At 39.5% G+C, this 22,036-nt stretch overlaps 1 protein-coding gene across 3 annotated transcripts in view; it reads right to left on the bottom strand.

The window, feature by feature from the left end:
- UVSSA (UV stimulated scaffold protein A) overlaps positions 1-22,036 on the bottom strand; it is a 99,175-nt gene that overhangs the window by 42,131 nt on the left and 35,008 nt on the right. For all 3 annotated transcript variants that reach the window (XM_024199057.3, XM_024199056.3, XM_029910688.1), the window contains one exon: positions 17,359-17,461. In XM_024199057.3, the coding sequence (XP_024054825.1) occupies positions 17,359-17,461 (103 nt within the window). The remainder of the gene's footprint in view (positions 1-17,358; positions 17,462-22,036) is intronic.

Raw genomic sequence — 22,036 nt, forward strand, 5'->3', positions numbered from 1 at the left:
CAATTGGGACCGGTGCCCAAGGCTGGAATGTCCCCGAGAGGCTCGATGCCGGTGCCAAGCTTCCTTGCTAGCATCTTTCTTTGGCACCGGATCCTTCAAAGACAGCGCTGGAGGGCTTCGTGGCAAAGACAAGGTGCTGAGAGCAGGGTCCCCGGGGCCTGGGTCCAACTGAGGTCAGAAAGCTGCCTCCATAAGGAGAATTTTGAGATGCTGCTCCCTCTCCTTAATGGTTCTTGGTCGGAAATCCCAACAGATCTTGCAGCAGTCTTTCTGGTGACCCTCACTCAGGCACCATAAGCAGGTGGTGTGGGGGTCACTTTTTGGCATGCACTTCACGCAAATCTGACAAGTCTCAAAGTCCGGGGATCATGGCATGCCCCGGTAACAAATGGGGTGTGTGTGAAATGGGGGGCGGGAACCACCGATAAACTTCTAAAGAACTAACTACTGGAAACTAGCTATGTACAGTGTACAGCTAAAGCACTGCTAATCCACTTGTCGAAGCAAGAGAAGAGCAAGGGGAAGTCCCAGTTACCATCACTGGCAGCAAGAAGGAACTAAGGGGGTGGTGGGTCGTCAGGGCTCTATATTGGGTGCCATGAAGGCACGACTCCAGGTGGTGCCCAGGCCAAACCAACAGTTGCTGCTTTGGGGAAAAAAATCTTCCAGCTACTGTGAATGTGCACACACCTGATTGGAACTGACATGAACAAGCACTCGAAGAAGAAAAAGCGGTTACTAACATTCCGTATCTTTTGTTCTTCGAGATATGTTGATCATGTCCATTCCAATGTAGGTTTGTGCACCACCACTGGAAAGTTTTTACGTCAGTGGTATCTGTCAGGTCGGCTCCGGTGGCCCCTGGAGTTGCGCCCTCATAGTGACAGTACATAGGGACCTGCTGCACCCTCAGTTCCTTCTTGCCTGCTAACTCTGACAGAGGAGTAGGAGTTCGGGTTGTGGAATGGACATGAACAACACATCTCGAAGAACAACAGCTATGGAAGGTTAGTAACCATTTTTTCTTCTTTGAGTGCTTGCTCATGTCCATTCCAATGTAGGTGACTCCCAAGCAGATGGAGGAGGAGGGATCAGAGTTCAATGACAAGCAGACTGTAGCACTGCTCTGCCGAATCCAGCATCGTTGCTGGCCTGCTGAGTGAGGGCATAGTGAGTTGCAAAACTGGGCTGAAGACCATGTTGCCACTCTACGGATATCCTTGATGGGAACCTGTGCCACAAATGCAGCTGAAGACACTTGTGCCCTTCTGGAATGTGCCATCAGGGCCGGAGCAGGGACTTTCGCCAGGTTGTAGCACACACGGATACAAGAAGTGATCCACGAAGAAATTTTCTGGGTTGAGATTGGGAGACCTTTCCTCCTGTCTGCCACTGCCATGAAAAGCTGAGTAGTCTTCCTAAATGATTTAGTTCTTTCTATGTAGAAGGCCAGCACCCACCTGACATCTGGTGAATGAAGTCTCTGTTACTACCTGTTGGCATGTGGTTTTGGGTAGAAAACCAGGAGGAAAATGTCCTGGTTACTGTGGAATTGCAACACCACCTTTCAGAGGAAGGCTGGGTGAGGGCACATTTGGACCTTATCCTTAAAGGAGACCGTGTATGGAGGTTCTGAAGTAAGGGCCCTAATCTTCGAGACCCTTATGGCCGAAGTGATGGCCACCAGAAAGGCTACCTTCCATGACAAGTAGAGTAGAGATCACATTGCTAAGGTCTTGAATGGGGAACCACCTATGTCAGGAAGCTCTCTGCCTGTGGGAATTCTGCATATACCACTTAATCCACCTCGCCTCCTATCTCCCTGGGGGACAGAACAAGTTAGCGGATTGCCTCCACTGGTCTTTCTCCAATCACGAATGGTCCATCCGCCCGGATATCGTAAAGAACGTTTTCCAGAGGTGGGGAACTCCCCTGATACACCGGTTTTGCAACCAGACACAACTGAAAGCGTCTTCAGTTCTGTTCCTTTCTGAATCACAGCCTGGGCTCATTCACGGATGCGTTTTTCCTTTCCTGGAGAGACCATCTTTACTACGCATTCCCCCCTTTCCTCTCATACACAAGGTCCTGCTGAAGGTCAGAGAGGAAGTCACAAACCTGATCCTGATAGCCCCGGCCTGGCCTCGCCAAGCACTGGTTTACCACCCTTCTGGATCTTTTGGTGGAAACGCCAATCAGCCTACTTCTGTTTCTGGATCTCATCTCTGAGGATCACGGATGCTTACATCATCCGAACCTCAAGTCCCTCCATCTTATGCCCTGGGAGCTCCAGGGCTGAACCCCTTGGAGTTAGCATGCTCAAGTCTGGTTCAAGAAGTTCTTTTAGAGAACAGAAAACCATCCACTAGGGCCACATACCTGGGAAAATGGAAAAGTGGATCTGGACAGCGCAGAAAGGGGTCTCGCCCACGTGATCATCAGTTCCGTGTATTCTGAACTACTTGCTACACCTGAAGCAACAAGGGCTATTGGTATCCTCAATTATAATCCACCTGGCGGTGATTTTGACTTTCCACCAGTGGGTGAACAGCAGATACATCTTTGCAAACTCGCTTTGTAGTTGCGTTCTCAAGGGGCTGTACACAAGAGTCCCGGGTAACCAAGGCATGCCCTGGTGCCAGGGAAGTGGTAACCCCAATAACAAAGGTTCTAATCTAACTACTACTAAATAACATTGAATTGTAAATTCTAACTACTATAATTAACTATATACAGGAAAAGGCAAAGTTCACCAAGGAGAGTACTTGCATGAACACAGGATGAGCAGAAGTTCCAGCGACTGTCTCAGGCAATAAGAAAGAACTAAGGGGAAGGTAGAACGGCAGGGCCCTATATACTGGCGCTATGAGGGTGCAACTCTAGTAGGCATCAGAGCCAACCTAACGTATACCACTGAGGGAAATACTTTCCAGTGGCGGTGCTCGGAGTGAGCACACACCTACACTGAAATGGACTTGAGCAAGCACTCGAAGAAGAACAGCGCTTAACATTACACTGAAAGAAACTATGCAGGAGTAGAAGGGTTTACAGAAGAGGATGGACTAGAATTTCCCATCTCTAACTTCTATCATAATCAGCTGTAGTGATTTAAGGAAGTTTGCCAACAAACAGGTGCACTGCAACAAAGCACAACCAAACCAATCCCATTATAAAAGATGGCCTGGTCTACACCTAAAATTTCTAGATACATTGCTCAGGGATGTGAAAAATTTCATGCCCGGTGCAACAGTTACATTGACCTAACCTCCAATGTAGACCCAGCTACATCAATGGAAGAATTCTTCCATCGAGCTAGCTACTGCTTCTTGCGGGGATTTACTACAGCAATGGAAAAAACCCTTCATCAACTGTAATAAGTGTCTACACTACAGTGGCATAGCTACTGCACTAAAGGTGTGCCTCTGCGATGCTTGTAGTGTAGACATACTCCCCAGTTATACGGGTACTTTACTTCCCCAAGTCTTAACTGCTCTAGCTAAACTTCCTTCACAATATACAACTAGTCATAATATACAAACCCTTTGATATGAACAAGATTAGCCCAGAAGAATTTATGATGTCTTGAATGTAGGACAGAACAATTTTTGACAAGATTAAAAAAAAAAAACAGGTTGGAATGGGGATAAAAATACCTTTTTGGAAAGCACCATTTAAAGTCACAGCTATGATATTTGCATTATATTCCAGTCATTGCTAATATTCAAAAAAAGTTTAGCAGTTCTATACTCGAGGGGGGGGAAAAGACCCATTAAAAAAAAAAAAAAAGTTCAAATTTTGTTCCAAAACTTCCTACACTGTATATGCAAAGCATAATCACTCACTTATCACATTGAGTTAGACCGGCGCACGCACACACACACGCGCGCCAAGAGAGATAAATGAACAATGTGACATTTAGATATATACAATCACAACCAAAAGATCAATACAGGAATTCTGAAGGGTTGCAAGAACAAAATATTTTTTCATTGATTTGTTATTTTAAACCATTAAAAGAAAGATGGCTAAACATGTGAAAGGTAAATACATTATTACAGCATTAACAAATACTGTTATAGTGTACACATTTTAACATTTGTTTATAAAATTAGTTTTGGTGACAAGATAAAGAAAGAATCCCCCAAAGCAGATAGATGAAACTTCTATATTTGTGTTATAAATACAAGACACTGAATGTGATTTTAAAAGTAAAATTCCTCTATAGACTTCAACTATTCCCTGTATTTTATCTAGCAGAAGTACAGTACCTGGGTTCAAATTTGTTCCAATATCTGCTTTTAGAAAGAATCATAAAAATGTCCAAATACCCCTTTTTGTTTAAATTGACCAAATGGCACCTATTTGCCTGAAGCAATAAAGTAGACAGTGTTCAAGAGATAAATCGATAGTAGGAAATAGAGAGGCTGGGGTTTCAACTGAAAGTTAGGCTGCTGAATGCTGACATTATTGATTTTAGCTAGTTCAGCTGGCCTTGTAATTAAAATGTAAATTTGAGAAAGAGATTATGTCCTGACAGAAATGGTGGGATTAGGAGGAGATAAAAGCCCCTCAGTCAAAATTCAGAGAAAGAAATGAGAAAGAAAGAGTACAGGTTTCCTCAGCTGTGTGGATTTAGACTAAATCTAACTACTTCAGATTCACCTACATTTAATTGAAAAAACGGAGATAGAATATAAACAAGTATTATGGACTGCAACTTTCCTGGAGCAATATAATATTTAATTTCTGTTTCACATTTTAAGGAGTCCTACCGAAGCCAAGTATGTGTAATTTATATTAATACACACACACACACACACACACACACACACACACACACACACACACACAAGCAAAACTCTCATGGAAATTTACCAGGTTGGGTATAATATTTACTCACTCACCCGTTACCACCATGATCATGAAAAAACTAAAGATATTTTTACTCACCAAATACAGTAAGCTGGGTGAAGAGAATTTTGCAAGGCAAGTTCTATATGAACACACAGAAGTACTCCCACACAGAGCTTGAACCTGTGCCCACAAAAACAAACGGCAAAGCTTCCATTGTCTTCAGTGGTTCAGAATCCAGCCTATAATATCTATGTATGCATATACACAGTGTGTGTAAACAAATTATGATATGTGATAATGTATTATAAAGGTTTCATTATTTGCGAGGGTTCCATTACTCATGAGGGATGAAACCTTGACTGAATTATGCAGATCATCCCCAACAGGTGCTACAATCTTTTCATATCACATGGCATCATGTATTTTTGAAATTCATTTCAGAAGTGTTTTAGAGTCTGCTTTATTTTAAACCACTTTACTGGAATCCTCTCTCCTATCCTTCCACCTCTAAAGGCAGGCTCCCTGGGTAACATGACTTCAGCTATACAGACCTCCGAAGTAAAGAAAAAGCTAAATGGTTTTAAAAGTTTCTAAAAATGACTGAAAAGAGCTTTTTAAAAAAATATCTAAAATGGTTTAACAGTATCTTGGAGCCTTCCAGGGCTCCAAGTATTGTACGCTACACTGGGAAGCTCAGAATCTTCCATTTCTGATGGCACCCATTTCTAGTTCTGTAGGTGTATGAGGTATCTCACAAAACCAGCCAAACAAAAAAAACCCCAAAGCAGCTGTTTGAAGTGCTAGGAGGTTTGAAATGTTAGATATAATTCTGGCAAATGTAGATGTTTTAACTGAGTGTAAGTGAGGTAATCATAAGCATGATAAAAACAATGCATCACATGGACATACGCAGAGCTTCCTGAAGAAAGGTTGAAAGAATCTTTTATAATGAAAAGTGTTAGGCAACCTAAATATAAAGGTCACTACCAACTCCCCCTATAATGCACACATGTTCACTAACAAATTTTCATTAAAGTTGTTATAACTGCACATTAAAAATCCTAAGCTATAAAAAACATAATTAATAGCTAAGGTCATTAACTACAAAAATTAAATTACATTACACATCTTATGTGGTTTGTCAAAACAATTACAGACATGCTAACAATTATAACCTTAATGCTCATTATAACCTTATCTCTGCCCCATTTTTAATCTAGTCTAGGACAAGAGCACTCCGATGACTTCACACACTATATCCCCCTGAACCTGCAACTTTTACTAAATTTACCACGACTGCTCTGTGACAAATTTGCCACCCTACTAATGTGCATGTGAACAGTCCCCTTGTAAAATTAATCCTGTGGACAAACCTACAAGATGCTGATTGTGTTGTGCAGTGTTCAGCACCTTCAGTGGGAGATGAATGTAGTCACCAACTTGAGGAAGGGCCTACAGATTTCAGAAGGACCTTACTTACAAGAAGGACCCATGCATGGAAGTGTGCAAGGATTTTCATAATCTACTCCTTCGTATATATGAGAAAGAAACAATGTTAACATTTTGCTGGAAGTAGAAAAATTTTAATCACGTTTTTCTGTAAATGTGCAAATATTTAATTTATATTAAATTCTTAGGTATATTTTATAATGACTTAAAATATATTGAATTATTTTTCTTTATGGGTTGCTGTAAAAGGGATATTTTTGTCTGAATATGATTTTTTAACGTTAATGTAATGTAGCAATTTTACTTTTAAATTAACAGCTAAAATATTTCTAATAATTGCATGCACTGAGGAAAAACTGTTTAAATTTTTTGTATATAGTGGATCAAAGTCAAAGTTGTGATTTGAATATTGACTATCACCTCTAGGTAGATTTCTGATAAACCATTTATTAAGGGCAGTATTATTTTAATTATGTAGTCAGTAACCTTCACTATTCATTTCCTCAATTTTGAAGATTTTTTTAAATAGCAACCTTAATCTTAATTTAACAAAAGTCTTTACTCTATACTTCCTTTTTAAAAAAAGAAAAAATATGCTTGTTTAATCAGAGGTATTATATCTTCTGAATGAAGATAATGAATTGTGTGTTAATACTGTTGTCTTCTGATGGGGGGGGGGGGGAGAAAGAGGCTCCTAAATTCTGCAGGGTACAGAAAGCAGGGGGTAATGCTGTTTCTTACTCCCTTTTCAATAACTGCTCTGGGTTTTTCCCTATAGAAGTCAATAACTGCCTGTAAATTCTCCATGTAACCTAATGGACTAATTGGTCTAGTGCTAATGTTGCAGCTCTATCATGCTCTTGGTTCTGAATTTAATTTCTGAGAATGGGACTATGAATTCTAATGTTTTTCTGTTTGTTTACTTTGGTCTTCTCCAAGTTTCTGAAGAATGACTGCACATAACCTGAGGGGCACTTCGACATCCCCTGTGCAGCTCCTAGTCCTGAGGTACACAGAGCAGGATCATTGAGCCTGGGAAGGAGGGTTTTGAATTCTGCAATGCAGCTACACTCAACTGAAGAAAAATAAGACTTAGAATTTATGAAGTCCAGATCCCAAGAATGAAACTCAAGATCCACAACATATTAGACCTACGATATTAGCTAAACAAACCTATTGAGTTACATGGAGAATGTACAATCCCTTAGTGACTGAGTCCCTGATTCAGGAAAGCATCCCTACTGGAAGTTAGCTAAAGCATGTGCTTTCTTGAATCTGAGCCTGAAAAAGGAAGTGTAAAAATTTTTTTGAGAGATTCCTGGAAAAAAAAATAAAAATCAAAGAATTTGTCTGAAGTCTTTGCAAAGAGCTATCTGAAATCCAAAGAATCTGAATGAGAAACAATTCCTAGACTTCTAAGAATCCCCAAAGGCCTAATTCTGTCCCCCATATTATTAATCAATCATCTCTACAAAGCCACTAGAGGGGCTGACAAGACAACATGGACTGAAGTGCTAGCATTATGGAGACGACATCCAGCTCTACATCTGCTGTGTGTTATAAGCAAGCAGCACAACCCAAATATCTTTGTTGCCTAGCCAAAATCAGCATTTAGCTAAAGCTGAACCCAGGCAGGTCTGAGGTAATGCTGGTGAGAAAAAGAAAAGAGCTTTAAGGATCTTGTTTTTTCTATAAAATTCCACACTATCAAGAGCATCTGCCTCCATATATTGAAACTGGTCAGCAGCCTTGGGATAGGGTTCAGAGTGAGCTAGACATATTGGAGGACTGGACCAAAAGAAATCTGATGAGGTTCAACAAGGACAAGTGCAGAATCCTGCACTTAGGATGGAAGAATCTCATGCACTGCTACAGCCTAGGGACCGACTGGCTAAGCGGCAGTTCTGCAGAAAAAGACCTGGGGACTACAGTGGACGAGAAGCTGGATATGAATCAACAGCGTGCCGTTGTTGCCAAGAAGCTAACGGCATATTGAGCTGCATTAGTAGGAGCATTGCCAGTATATCGAGGGAAGTGATTATTCCCCTCTATTCGGCTCTGGTGAGGCCACATCTGGAGTACTGCATTCAGTTTTGGGGCCCCCACTACAGAAAGGATGTGGATAAATTGGAGAGAGTCCAGCGAATGGCAACGGAAACGATTAGGGGGTTGGGGCACGTGACTTATGAGGAGAGGCTGAGGGAACTGGGGTTATTTAGTCTGCAGAAGAGAAGAGTGAGGGGGGATTTGATAGCAGCCTTCAACTACCTGAAGGGAGTTCCAAAGAGGATGGAGCTCGGCTGTTCTCCGTGGTGGCAGATGACAGAACAAGGAGCAATGGTCTCAAGTTGCAGTGGGGGAGGTCTAGGTTGGATATTATGAAAAACTATTTCACTAGGAGGGTGGTGAAACACTGGAATGGGTTACCTAGGGAGGTGGTGGAATCTCCATCCTTAGAGGTTTTTAAGGCCCAGCTTGACAAAGCCCTGGCTGGGATGATTTAGTTGGGGTTGCTCCTGCTTTGAGCAGGTGGTTGAAGTAGATGACCTCCTGAGGTCTCTTCCAACCCTAATCTTCTATGATCATTTTGGGCTCTTCAAAGTTACTGAATAGTTACCAAAGTTATAGCATAAAAATACTCATTTCCATATGCAACTGCTCAGAAGACTGTGCCCCCCATTTTATCACCCACACTGATCTATACATTCATGACCTTCAGCCTTGGTCAAAACTCCTCAATGTCGAGGCACAAAGCCACATCATGAAAAGCAACCAGTTGTTATGAGATACAGCATCCCATTGACAACAAAGGTCACTAGTCACCTCACTCCAGTACTCACCTCTTTGATCTGACAACTACTTAAGCACAGTCCAGTTCAAGGTCATTGTCATGACAGTCTAACTCCTCCATGGGATTGGTTCTAGCCACATTTTGCCTCCTCTCCCCTCCCCTCTCCAACTGTGACCTATTATAGCAGTTCCACTTTACTGGAACAATGAAACCGTCAACCAACAAGGGGAAATTAATGAGTGCAGAACTTTCACGGCAGCAGGACTTAGACAATGGAACTCATTTCCACAAGAGATAAGAATCAATAACCACAGACCTCACCACTTTTAAAACTAAATGTAAACCATCAAAAAAAATTTTAACTAAGTCCTTCACACACACGCACACCAAGAGAAACCCCGGTAAACTAATCAAAACATTTTTCTTACCAGCAGGTAAGAAACAAGGGGTTGCTCAAATGCTGCAGTGAGAAAAGCTTGAGACAAAGTGGGTTGTTTGTTTCTCATGGTTTCCAAGAAGACCTTGCTCCATCATTCACATTTTTGACAGAGCAAGGGAAAAATGGGATTTGAGCTGAAGAGAGCTAATGGATGCTTGCTAGCTTTAGTATGAAGATGCCTTGGTTAACATCTTGAAACAGAGGAAGAGGTTTTTTTCCATGTTGTGATAGATATGAGAGCCTTGGTTCTGCACAGAGTTCTGTTATAAACAGCGAAATAACACTTGATAAAGATGGATATTTCTAGATCAGCTGAATCCGGTGGAGGTCTCCATGAAGAAAGAGACCAATGTGTAATAGTAAACGTAAAAGAGAACATTTCTTTGCAGCTTAGACTAAATGGTTTCCATTTCAGTTCATGAATGATTTTACTTGTGCTGTATTTTCTTGCCATGTTTTGCCATAAATCTTTTATACTAATACTACTAACAACGTTTACAGTTGGAATTTGGTTTAGATAGAAGATAAAAGCACAGAAGTGTTTCTATAAGCAATAATTACTAATATGATCTTGCTTTCTGGCTCTCTTCAACTCACTCTGCATCTAAAAGGGAGATGGGCATGAAGAACTAGAAAAGACTTGGCATGCCAAACGTACAAATTTAGTTGGATAATATGTATAGGAGACTGACTAAAGGTTAAAGCTATTGCTTCCACAGTACCACAAAGGAAGCACTGTGCTTGCGTTAACCATATTCTAGATTGTGAACATATCACCACCCAGGTATTAAAAGGAAAGACTAATGTTGACACCATCGTTGTGGGTTAGCATGCAATGCAATGAATCATTACTTACTGATTCTATTTAATTTTTTTTAGAAATACTGGAAAATTGACAATCATACAGTCGCACAAGGGAAGCAAGTCTTTAAAACTAGACTGGACAAAAAAAAACTAGTAAGGCATACTCTTAACTTTACCAGTTTTGGTGAGCGAGTTTGGTGGTTTCAGCTGAGAGACGAAGAACTAAACGAGCATGAAGACTGAACTACCATTGCACCCCTAAAGGTGGTACCTCCACAAAAGGATTGAGCCACATTGTCAGGATAGCGTGGCAAAGCTTGTTCTATTACCATGCATGTTGTTCCTGTTGTGTGGATAATGGACTTCAGTCTCCAGGACTACATATCTAGTATATTTCATGATCATTCACTAAAACGTTTTTTTAAAAATGTTGAGACTGCTTGCTCTTATATAATATATAAAATAATCTGAGTGCATCAGAAGAATTATAAATTTACTTTTGCATATTTTTTATTCCCTTCCTATTTTTGCCTGGAATGACTCGCAGTTCTATTATACTGTCACAGTGTTTTTTATTACTGTAACTATCAACTGCACATCTTGGTAGGCACAGGCCAAAGGGCCAGATTTTTAGAAAAATTGTGCATACAAGTTGCACTTGCAAAAATACATTTGCTATTATGCAGAGATTAGGGTCCACCACGCACAACTGCAAATACAATTTTCTGAAGACAGTCTGAAGTGTATGACCTGTTATTAATCTTTTAATATTTACAAATGCAATCATCCATTACTTATTGGTATTCACTATATGAACTCTTACTGTCAGGTGAAAAGGATTTTTGTTTTTTTAATTAAATGCTATAACAGGAAGTTTCGTTTTTTAAATACTGACGGGGGAGTGCATTGGAGCCACTGGTGGGAAGCTCTTCTTATCCTTCCATGCACTGGGAAGACTGAACTTAAATACTAAAGAGCAGTTTCTGTGTTTGAGAACTATTCTGTATTTTTGCACACTTTACTGTTGAGATAGTCTTAAAGATTCACGCGTCATTGATGTCAATAAAGGGTTCCCAGCGATTCCAAAGCACTTGCATAATGATAGAAAAGTAACTCTTTCTGTTGATGTACTCTGTAGCAAAGTGCTCTGGTGCTAAAACAGCGATATGCATGCCATCTATCACCCCACTGCTGCAAAATCATCCACTATGTCCTGCACATTGCCCAGAGTCTCAGTCCTGCGTAGCAGAAGGCAATTAAAGGCCCTGCACACTTGCATGACAATGGCTACTGCACTGGATTTCCTAACTCCAAAATGATTCCCGATTGACTAGTAGCAATCTGGAGTTGCAAGTTTCTATGATGCAATCTCCACTCACTTCACTGTCAGTGCAGTTCTCATTTTGGTGTACCTGCGCTGGAGGGCTAGGGCAAGTTATGCGCACAGATCCACCAATGTGGCCTTGCACATCCGAAAGTTCTGCAGCCACTGCTCATCAACCCAAACTTGCATGACAATATGAGACCACCAGTCAGTGCTTGTTTCTCGGGCCCAGAACCAGCGCTCCATTGTCTGCAGCTGCTCCATGAACACCACCAACAACCTTGAATTGTTTCTTTCTATGTCCCATAACAATCTAGCCTCCTAGGAATCGCCTTGTTCAATGCGGGTCCTCTTGTGGCTCTACAAATACTGCAGGATCAGGCTCCCTGTGCTTGCAACGCTCATAATAATAGTGCAGAGCTGTGCAGGCTCCATGCTTCTGTCAGAGGTGGCAGACAGAGAGGAGAGCCAGGTGATTTTATGGCATTTTGAAAAGAAAAGAAAAAAAAAAAGGCACAAAATATTTTGGGCTGAAGACAAAATTATGGGATGGAGAACACTGAATTATGGAAAGTTGGCCCCATGCTCCCAGTCACCCCTGCATGACTTGTTTCGTCCCCATCAGGCACTGCAAGAACTTCCCAAAAGACCCTGCACTAGAAGGTGGTGAGTTGCACAGTGGGATACCTACCCACTGTGTACTGCATTTGCTTTCTGCATCAATACAAGCACTCCTGGTAAAGACGTGCGCCGCCGACGCAAGGAACCAAGTGTGCACACACACACACGCGGTTTAATAACTGCAGTGACTGTATGCTGATGTAACCTAGGTCAACATAATTTTGTACCATAGACATGGCCTTAGTCTATCCCAGTAACATCACATTATGCAAGCTAGGAGACCAGATTTGTTTTTAAATGAATAGAGCCTCAACTTTTACTGTGTTAGCAACATTCCAGCAGTATTACAGTCGTTGGAAGAAAAAATATAAGTCAATAGCAGTGATATTATATTTTCAATGCAAAGTATCAAAATCAATTCTAATAAAGTTATACTGGTAATTTTCTGTATTAATTCCTTTTCATCTGAACTTGTCTGTCTTTTCTAGATGAACTAACAATCTGGGGTGTCTTATACAAGTATCTGACATTTTTCTTTTAATAACAGTGCATTTAGAATGACTGTGATACTGCAAAATGGTTGGCCCCTTGTCCCACTACAGACATCAGGTGCAAGTGTAAATAGGGATTATACAAATGGGAGGTCGTTAAAAGTCTGGTAATGCTAATTTGGCATGACACCCCTAATGGGATATATCTTCACACTTCAGTTACCTAATCACCTAAATTCTTTTAACAAATTTACATTTCATCTTACACATGGAGATTCAAATTGACTTGTCTATTTCTCCCCCCATCCTACAGTTCCATGATAAAACTCAGCTCCTTATCTTGGCCATTAAATATTATTGTAACTTTTTGGGGTTGCAACATTTATATCTATATATCTCTCCAAAATAAATTTCCCCTTGGCACAAACTTTTTAGATCTCAGTGGAACAACAAATATAGATTTGCAACCAAAAATGGTATTGGAAGTTGCAATTCATTTCACTGGTAAATACTTTCATTTCTCTTTGGGAAAATGAAAGGGAATTAACTGACTTTCTGATATGACATTTAGATTACCATTGTATAAATTTCAGTGGTTGTGTATTACATCTTTGTTTTATTACATTACATAAAATGTTAATTTGAGGAGCTGTTCGACTTTCATTGTTTATTCAGGTGCAGAATAGAGGGGGGGAAAACCTTTAAATTATTCAGACTTTTTGTAGAACAGCAAGAGCGTATTTAAAATTGAAAGTGTAATATGCTGTAGTTAAGAGATTCCAAACACATTAGACTTCTGAACTGAGATGTAAAATTCCATTGTTTCCTATATGCAAAGCATTTCACATGAATTAAAAACAAAGCTACCAAAATAACACTTCAGCTGTATAAAACTGGGATAATTCAACTGATTTCAATAGTTTACCAGGGACGATTTTAACCCTTTTGTATCTGGAAAAAACAAATGTCTATATTTAGTTAAATATTTAACCCTTCAACACAGTTGAGTCTCCTGCTTCACATCACACATCTTTCCTATGCACATGATTTATTCTTTTAGGCCCAGATTTTTAAAGGTATTTAGGCACTGATTTGCTCAGCATTGCAACACCTAACTGATTTGGGAGCCTTTGTCTTATTTTCAAAAGTGATTTAGGCACTTAAGAGTTTAAATCCTATCAACTGTTAATGAGATTTTGGCTCCTAAGTGCCTAAATCTCTTTTGAAAATGAGACATAGGTGTTGCAATGCTGAGCACAGCAATGCCTAAATACAGTACCTTTAAAAATCTGGGCCATACTAAATTGGCCCTTTAGTGCATATAAATTGGTTTTGATCAGGCCTTTTCTGATTTAGTAAAAGTGAACCATGTCACTGGGAGAGTTAACTTTTAGAAATCTTTTGATTAAAAATATAAGCCCAACAAGATTTGAACTCAGTGGAGCAAATGCAGTTTTCAGTTACACTGGTGTAAATCCAGAGTAATTCCTCTGAAGTCAATGACATTACTCCATAGTTACACTATGGAAACAGAGCAGAGTTTGGCCCAGTAAGTTACAAATGCACTTAAGTATATGTTTTCATCCATCCCCATGTGCTTAAGAGCTTTTCTGAATAAGGATTCTTTCTTGAATTGAGGCCTTAAAACAGTAATTTTTTCCACCAGAGAAGGAGCCCATATTCTCTCAGGAACACAACAGAAATAATAATTGCTAGCAACAAACTTTTAAAAGAAATCAAATAAAGGTCTATGAAGTTCATACTAAGCATGTCCCCTAGCTTCTACCCAGATATATATACACATACAAAATATCATTGTCAGATTTGGGGAGGAAGGGGGAATTGGCATTTTGGTTCTTCAGTTAAAAAAAAAGTAGAAGAATGTATCTTTTTATTAGCTACATTATTTATAGAAATAGGGAACTGATTATTCTATTCCATACAAGTTCTCATCAATGCAGTATCTGAGCACCTTCCACTAAGTGCATTAAACTATGTGACTAACATCTGTCATGTGTGGTTTGTTCATTCTCTCATCCTCTTCCCATAGGGAGAATTGTGTGTGCAACTGTTTTGTTTCAATATGGCATTGTTTTGTGGGGTTCAATGAACACATTGCTGTGTGTTTATGATAGAGGAGGCCAGGCTGAAGTCATGCGCTTTGCACTTGGAATGGAAGGTGGTGAGGATTAAACTGACCTTTTATATGTTATGCTAAGAATCTTCAGGCTGCTGTTAAACCACACATGGAAGCCAAGTTCCAGTGCTTGGTACAGTCAAGGCAAAATACACCAGACTCCCCATCATCCCTAGTGCAAATCCTCTCCTTCAAGTCCATTCTCAAGACCCACTAGTACTGCAATGCCTACTCAGAATGAACCAATATTTATATAACTAAGTTGAGAGGCAGTTGGGGCAAGTGATTATTTACTCATTGATGTAATTACATTAACATTTATAAAAATTGATATCATATATATATAAATATTGTAAATATTTGATTGTCTCCCTTTTGCCCACCCTTCATATATTGCTGGTTTTAGGATTGTGAGCTCTCCAAGGTAGGGTCTGCATCTTCATATATGTTTACCTAGCACAATGGGGATCTCATCCTGTTTGAGGCCTCACTTGGTTTTGAGGCACTAGCATGACTCGATATTTTGAGGTTTCCTTGAGCTGACTTTGTTAACTTTACTGCAGACCTCCCACACACTGTCTACATGGTATGAGACAGTCAAAAGTACAAGGTCACTCTAATTGCCACTTTCTCGATTTATATATGCACACCTAAATTCCCTCTAAGTTGCGCGGCTACCCAGCAGTCTACCAAGTGCCCCTCCCCACCACTGTTCCTGCCCTCTGCCTTGGAGCCCCTGGCCAGCTGCTCCCAGAAGCCTCCTGCTTGCTGTGAAGAGCGGGGGGCGCTGAGGTCAGGGTGTCCCCCTGTACCCCATCTCCACAGATCTGCGGGGGGACACGACAGGGCTGAGTGGGATGTGGGAAGGAGCTTGCTGGCGGCTGCTGCTGTGTCTGAATAAGCAGGCTTCAGACTGGTGAATGCCAATCTACTTAAAGGGGCAGCACATGTCTCTGTTACACACACACACACACTCTTTCAAGCTCCCCTACACATACTTGTATTATTGTTGTTGTTACTTTTTGATACTTCCTGCAATAAATATATATTCTCTGTAACTGTATTCTTTCAAAGTATTGTTATTTTAGTTTTTTGACTGGTCTATGCATGTCATCATTTTTATTTCTCTCTTATGCTTAAATTTAATTCTTTGAGTAGTGAGTTCTAAAATGCCTAACCTATCCTGGCTGGACTAAATATCCCTATGGTAACTTTTTAAAAATATATATTTATATCTAGGGTTTTTTTCTACTGGTGGCGCACAGCCGCACATTACCTCGATATTGGTGCACATACCAAAATTCATTCTGCACATGGATGGAAAAATTTAAAGGGAACATTAATGCACACACCTTAATATTACGAAAGAGAGAGATTTGGCTTTCTACATTAAAAAGCTGCAGACTGACTTCCATACAGCTCAAATTACACAGAAGTTTTAAAAAATGACATGAAGAAGAGTGTTAAAAAAACCACTCACACAACACGGTCTAAGATAACATAGCACCATTTTTAGTCAGCCTCACAATCCGCAGCAACGTGAGGCGGGAACAAAAAACTTATTACACTGTCAAGGATTTTTAACTTTTACTTGATGGCAGCAATCCCCTCTATACCAAAAGCTTCTGATGCTCAAAATGCACAATGTTACAGAAAAGTAAAACTCCAGTCACTTACGAAGCATTACCTGGGAAGGACAAGGACTAATGTACTGGAATTTAACTGTTTTAGATCAACTTTTTCCAATAATTAACCTGTCAACTTTATAGGTATGCTTTACAAATACTCATTTATTTCAAAAAGCTTTAGAATGTGTTTGGAAAAGAGGGATGCAAAATTTAAATGAAGCAGACAAGAACAAGATTATATTTTGTTTGTCATTTAGGATTCCTTTAGTGACACTACAACAACGTACTGAGAGGTTGAGCTCCACTTAACCTTTTGTTACAATGACACCCACATTGGAGAGAGAGGCTAGGTTGTGGGCCACATTTAACCACCCTCAGCGTGGTAAGTGGCTGTGTGCCTGCAGATGCTATAATTGCAGCGAGCAGCACAAAATCCTATCCTGTTTCACCAAAACATCCTCAGTATTTCTAAGCCATGGTTGTTTACAATTATACTCTCCTACCACCCTATTCTGAGTAAATAAATATCTTTTTTTAGCACACATGCACACACACACACATAGAGCAGCTTCTGTCTCTAAATTATAGTGGAACATGGCTGAATGAAATAAGCTCCTGGTCTCAGTTGCTTCTCCTCCTAGAAAGTATTTGTTTATCTAGAGCCAATCGCTGCTCCCCTATCTATGTAATGACTTCCTCACAGCAGTCAGAGAGATTACCCACACCACTGATCACTTTATTACTTCATAATAGCTGTTTATTTACTTTACTGCAGCAGTAACATGCAGGGATAAAGCTTTTCACAGCTGGGCAAACTTACCATATTCCTTACGCAGGTGGTCTGGAATGTGGGGCTCATAACCTTCCTTCTCAGGGACCTCCACAAATTCATCTTCATCATCTTCATTGTCGGAGACTTTCATCTACAGGAAAAAAATACAGAAAATGAGACTATTTTTTCTCCCCTCCATATTGAAAATATTAGCAGACAGCAAGACAGCCCACTACTGAGGCTCTTCTGAGCCAAAAGTATTTCCCTAATTATGTATTTAATCATCATCTAAGATTAGACCCCTTGTTTTACATTTCATCTCTAAAGCCATCTTCAATCCCTAAGAGATATCTTCTTTAAAGGTTTTCTTATCCATTAGAAGACACACAGTTGGTGAAGTGTGAGAAAGTGTGAAACTATAAAATACAAAAAAAAATGTTAAAACAACATTAAGATCTTGACTTAATGAGCAAGTGATAGAGAGCCTGATCACTGCCTATCCTAGTTTTGTTGGTTCAGCTCATTCAGCACGTTATGTAAGATCACCCACTGTGTACGCTTCCCCAACACATACAACAGGCCAAATAGGATGAGCAAAGGATGGGCTGGCAGCCTCAACTCTGATAAAATCAAAGACATTCAAACTTGCCTTAATGTCATGCCATTTTACTTTCCTTCTCCTCCTCTGCAGAGTTGGAGTCTATTCTGGGACTTATTGAGGCATGTTGCCTGGATGGATGGAGGGATATTTTTACATAGTCCCCAGAGACCCTGGATCTTAAAATAAGATAATTATTACAGTATACCCAATTTGTCTGAAGAGGGCATCCACATTCACAATGGTTTCCCCAGTTTAGAGAATACTGTCCAGACAATTTTAAAAGAGACATGCTGAAACTAATACAACCCTAATAAATCAAGCCATTCTGAAAAGCCAACAGGTGTGTTGTTTGCATCACTTTGTTTTGGGGATATATGATTGCATTAAGAATGCAGCCAACATTAGGAACAATTCTTTTTAGTAGGCCAAGGGCCTTCACTGCATATCAGTCTGAGAACCCAAACTGCGGTGAAGTCTGCAGTAGATATGGGAGACTGGGATACAAGACTGTGGCTCGATTAAGTGGGATTCAATTAAAAGGGATTCTACTGTATTTACTTTTTGACAGCAGCTTTAAAAGAAAAAAATACTTGCAATACATAAATATCTTATCTGATTTGAAAGACCCTAAACAATTACATCATTAGGTTGCAAACCTTACTATGTGGAATCTAAGGAACTGAAATTATTGGGATTTTTAAAATATATGCCTGTATAGCCCATATTATACATAGAATGGAATATTTATGAGTAGTTGAAAAATAAAAATTCAGTTCCTATCAATCAAAGCAACTAACTCATATTAGAGGCTATCAGCTTCCTAAATTTTATTTCAGCTAATTTTTTGCCATGAGTATGCCAATGAGACTCTACAACCTTCCTCCAATGCCTCTTTCTTTCACATACATCTAGCAATACATTTCCCCTCAACAATTATTATCTGGGCAAAAACCATTTGCCTCTTCTTCAATGAGAATTTGTATAGCTAACTTATAAAATCCCCAAATTCTGGTAGTCTCTTAAAAAGACAGCAATGCTGCCAATCACTAGTATTTTATTTATCTTGCCCAATTTGGGGAGATTTTAAGAGATTTACATGTCACAGAATACAGGAGTTATTGTAGTTTTGCCACATGCTTTTATGCGTTTGGGAAACAATGCAAAGGATCCATTAAACGAACAGTCTCACAATCACAGTTATTCAAATTCCCTGAAGTAAACAAAAGCAACAGAGAAATAGGTGATTAGATCACCTATGATAATTTTTTTCCACCATGGATTATTGCTTTTAATTTCCTTCCCACTGCATTTACCTCTCTCATGCAGGTACTAGTTGTAGAAAGCACAGGAGGAAGAAGCAATTTCCCCCTGCAGCAGAATTTTACCAATGTAATTCACTAATCTAATCGTGTGTCACAGCTGCACACTTGAGTTCCTCTAAATTAAACTGAGATTCTGAAGCCAAAAAAACCTGGAAACCAAACCTTAGTCTACTGAGTATATTAAAAATCAACAAACTTAGCAAAACTTTGCATCAGCATTGCTTATAAGCGACACTGAAGCTCATTTCTAACAGAAAACGTTCAGTTGCTGTTGACACTGCAATTTACCCTTCAGTAAGTGAAATTTAGAGGACGATTTCTTTGTTTCTTAATTGACTCTTTCCACAGAACACTGTAGTCCTAAGTTTTAAAAAGTACTAAAGGACAGTAGATTTATCAAGTGCATCATAACCAAACAGTACCTTTCTTCCCCTAATTATTTTTTGGGTTCAATATTAATTCCCAGAAACTCGTTTGAAACCAGCCCTGAAGTCAACAATACGTAGCTACAACCATGGACGTCCCGTTGGCCACACCATCACTACCTCTAATCAGCAGACAGAGAGTTGCCATGTTTTAGGCATGCTGGAGGGCTCTGAGTTTTAAATTACTTTTCACTTCCCACTGCAATTATTCCTCCTCATCTTAAGGAAAGAAGCAGTTCATCCCTGCCTGGTGTGGCCAAGACAGACACATGCTGCATCTGACCTCTCATGGCCCAGACTGGAAGTCAAACTAGGGTTCCAACACAGAAAGGGCCAAGTGCTCTACAGCCAAACACACTAGCAGACTGGGGTAGCCAATTACCAAAGAGGCACATCAATTTTTAAATTTCAAGCTTTTAGAAGACCTTTCAGCTGGCCTTTAGAAAGACAAATATTGTAGGGTTTTGCTTTCAGCACAACATGAGCAGTTGGGAGACTGAAAAGGAACTAGTTTGTTAGCAGTGTGGCTTCAAAGTTCTATTTTTTCCCCTTTTCTACTTGTTAAAGGCAATTTAGGAGATGGGAGCAAATTAGTTCTCTTCTGGCTAGTTAGAGCTGCCTGTTTGTCCTGTTAGAGATAAGATTGTGTCAGACTTTCTACTCTCAGTTCCTATTTCTAAGTCAGCTATAAAACAAATTACACCAAACTAAAGCTTGTTATGGATGGACTCAGTCTAGAATTTGTTTGTGCAAAATGTGAAAAATCAAAAATAAAACTTAGTTAAGGCTGATAATCTAGCCTAAATCCACTACATTGTGTCTAGGATATTGGAGACGTTTTAGTTCAAATACTTACATACATTATATATATTGCAAAACCTGGGCAAGACTTCAGGACACAGAACTTGTCTTAAAACAAACAAAACAAGGGAAATTTAAACTTATTTCCTCTATATTGCTTGAGAAACTTATCTATGAAGAGGTTTCACCAAACAACCTGCATATCACACATGGCTGACTTAAAAACTGAACCAGGAGCAACATCCTTATATACCTGGATGATCTCAAAAACTTCGAGGCACACAAAAAGCCCTGCTGTGAAAAGGCATAATCAGATGCAAATTCACTTTGTTTAGGTACAATCCATGAACTGCGCATTTAGGTACTATAGGAAACATTAATCATAGGAAACTGTAATTTTTGTTATCAGTCTAACACTAATCAAAAGGGAAACCTGTCACTACCGCTGACCTGTGAAACGTCCCAATTATACTCTTTGGAAATGACAGGAGCACTTAACTTCCTCACTGAGTAAATGACGACGATCAATCAAGTTTGAATAACAATGAGCCACGGAGCTGAAAATTATTTTTTGTATAGAATCTACCCAGGAATTTATGAAAGGTGAAAAGCAACCCAAGGTTTTAGGGGCATTATGGCTTTCAGCTAGTGCAGTGCATATCAAACACTAAACAGAATTTATGTGTTTTAATTTTCTAAAAGGTAGATGTGGACTTGGTGCTACAATGCATAACATATAATGCCAGATTTTAAATATGAGGGTCATTTTCATAAAATATTATGCTTATTGTCTGCACCCTTGAATTTCACTGGGGACTTTTATTAAATTTAGTTTTCCTGTAAAAATATTTAACTGCTTAGCTAACTATTAGGAATTAAGCCTCCTTTTCCCTCTTAACAGACGTAACATGGTTTATTTTTATATCATTTTAAACAAGCAGCTCTATCTTCCTTTTGGTTCTCAAATATGTTGCGAGGTTAATCGTAGTTAGAAATTCAAAAGTTGTGAGGTACTATTGACTAGTTACTTCTTAACACGTCAGCGGAATGAAGAAAATTAATTACATCTATATCATTCCCTTCATGCAATTTTGTTCCCCTTCCATTCCACTACAATTGACTCAGTCAGATGAGAACTCCCCAGCAACATTACTTTAGTCAGAGAAGTCACTGATATAAATTCCATTTCCCCAGCACCTGCTAAGAGCATTTATTCCATACAGCCCTTTTGTTGCTCTCAGACTGAACAGCATAAACGCTTTATGAAATGTGAGCCATCCTAATGTTGCTTCTCTACTTTTTTTGTAATAAGAAATGTAAATTTTGGCAACCAGTTTTAAATTGGATTAATTTCTTAACAACAGCCGCCTCAAACTACCAATTAGCTCACAAGGATATACATTTAAATTAACATTTTAAATGGTGCAATTCACTGAAATATGTGCCTTTGGAATTCATGGCAGATAAATTTAGACACTTTAAAAAAATTCAAAACATAATGTATATGAATCAACAAAACTGATAAATTACCAAGTGTTGAGGCATGCAGATCAGAAATCTGTGTGCTACTTCTTGTG

Source organism: Terrapene carolina, unplaced genomic scaffold (assembly GCF_002925995.2).
Source record: "Terrapene carolina triunguis isolate 2854851 unplaced genomic scaffold, T_m_triunguis-2.0 Scaffold66, whole genome shotgun sequence".
In the NCBI taxonomy this organism is placed as follows: Eukaryota; Metazoa; Chordata; order Testudines; family Emydidae; genus Terrapene; species Terrapene triunguis.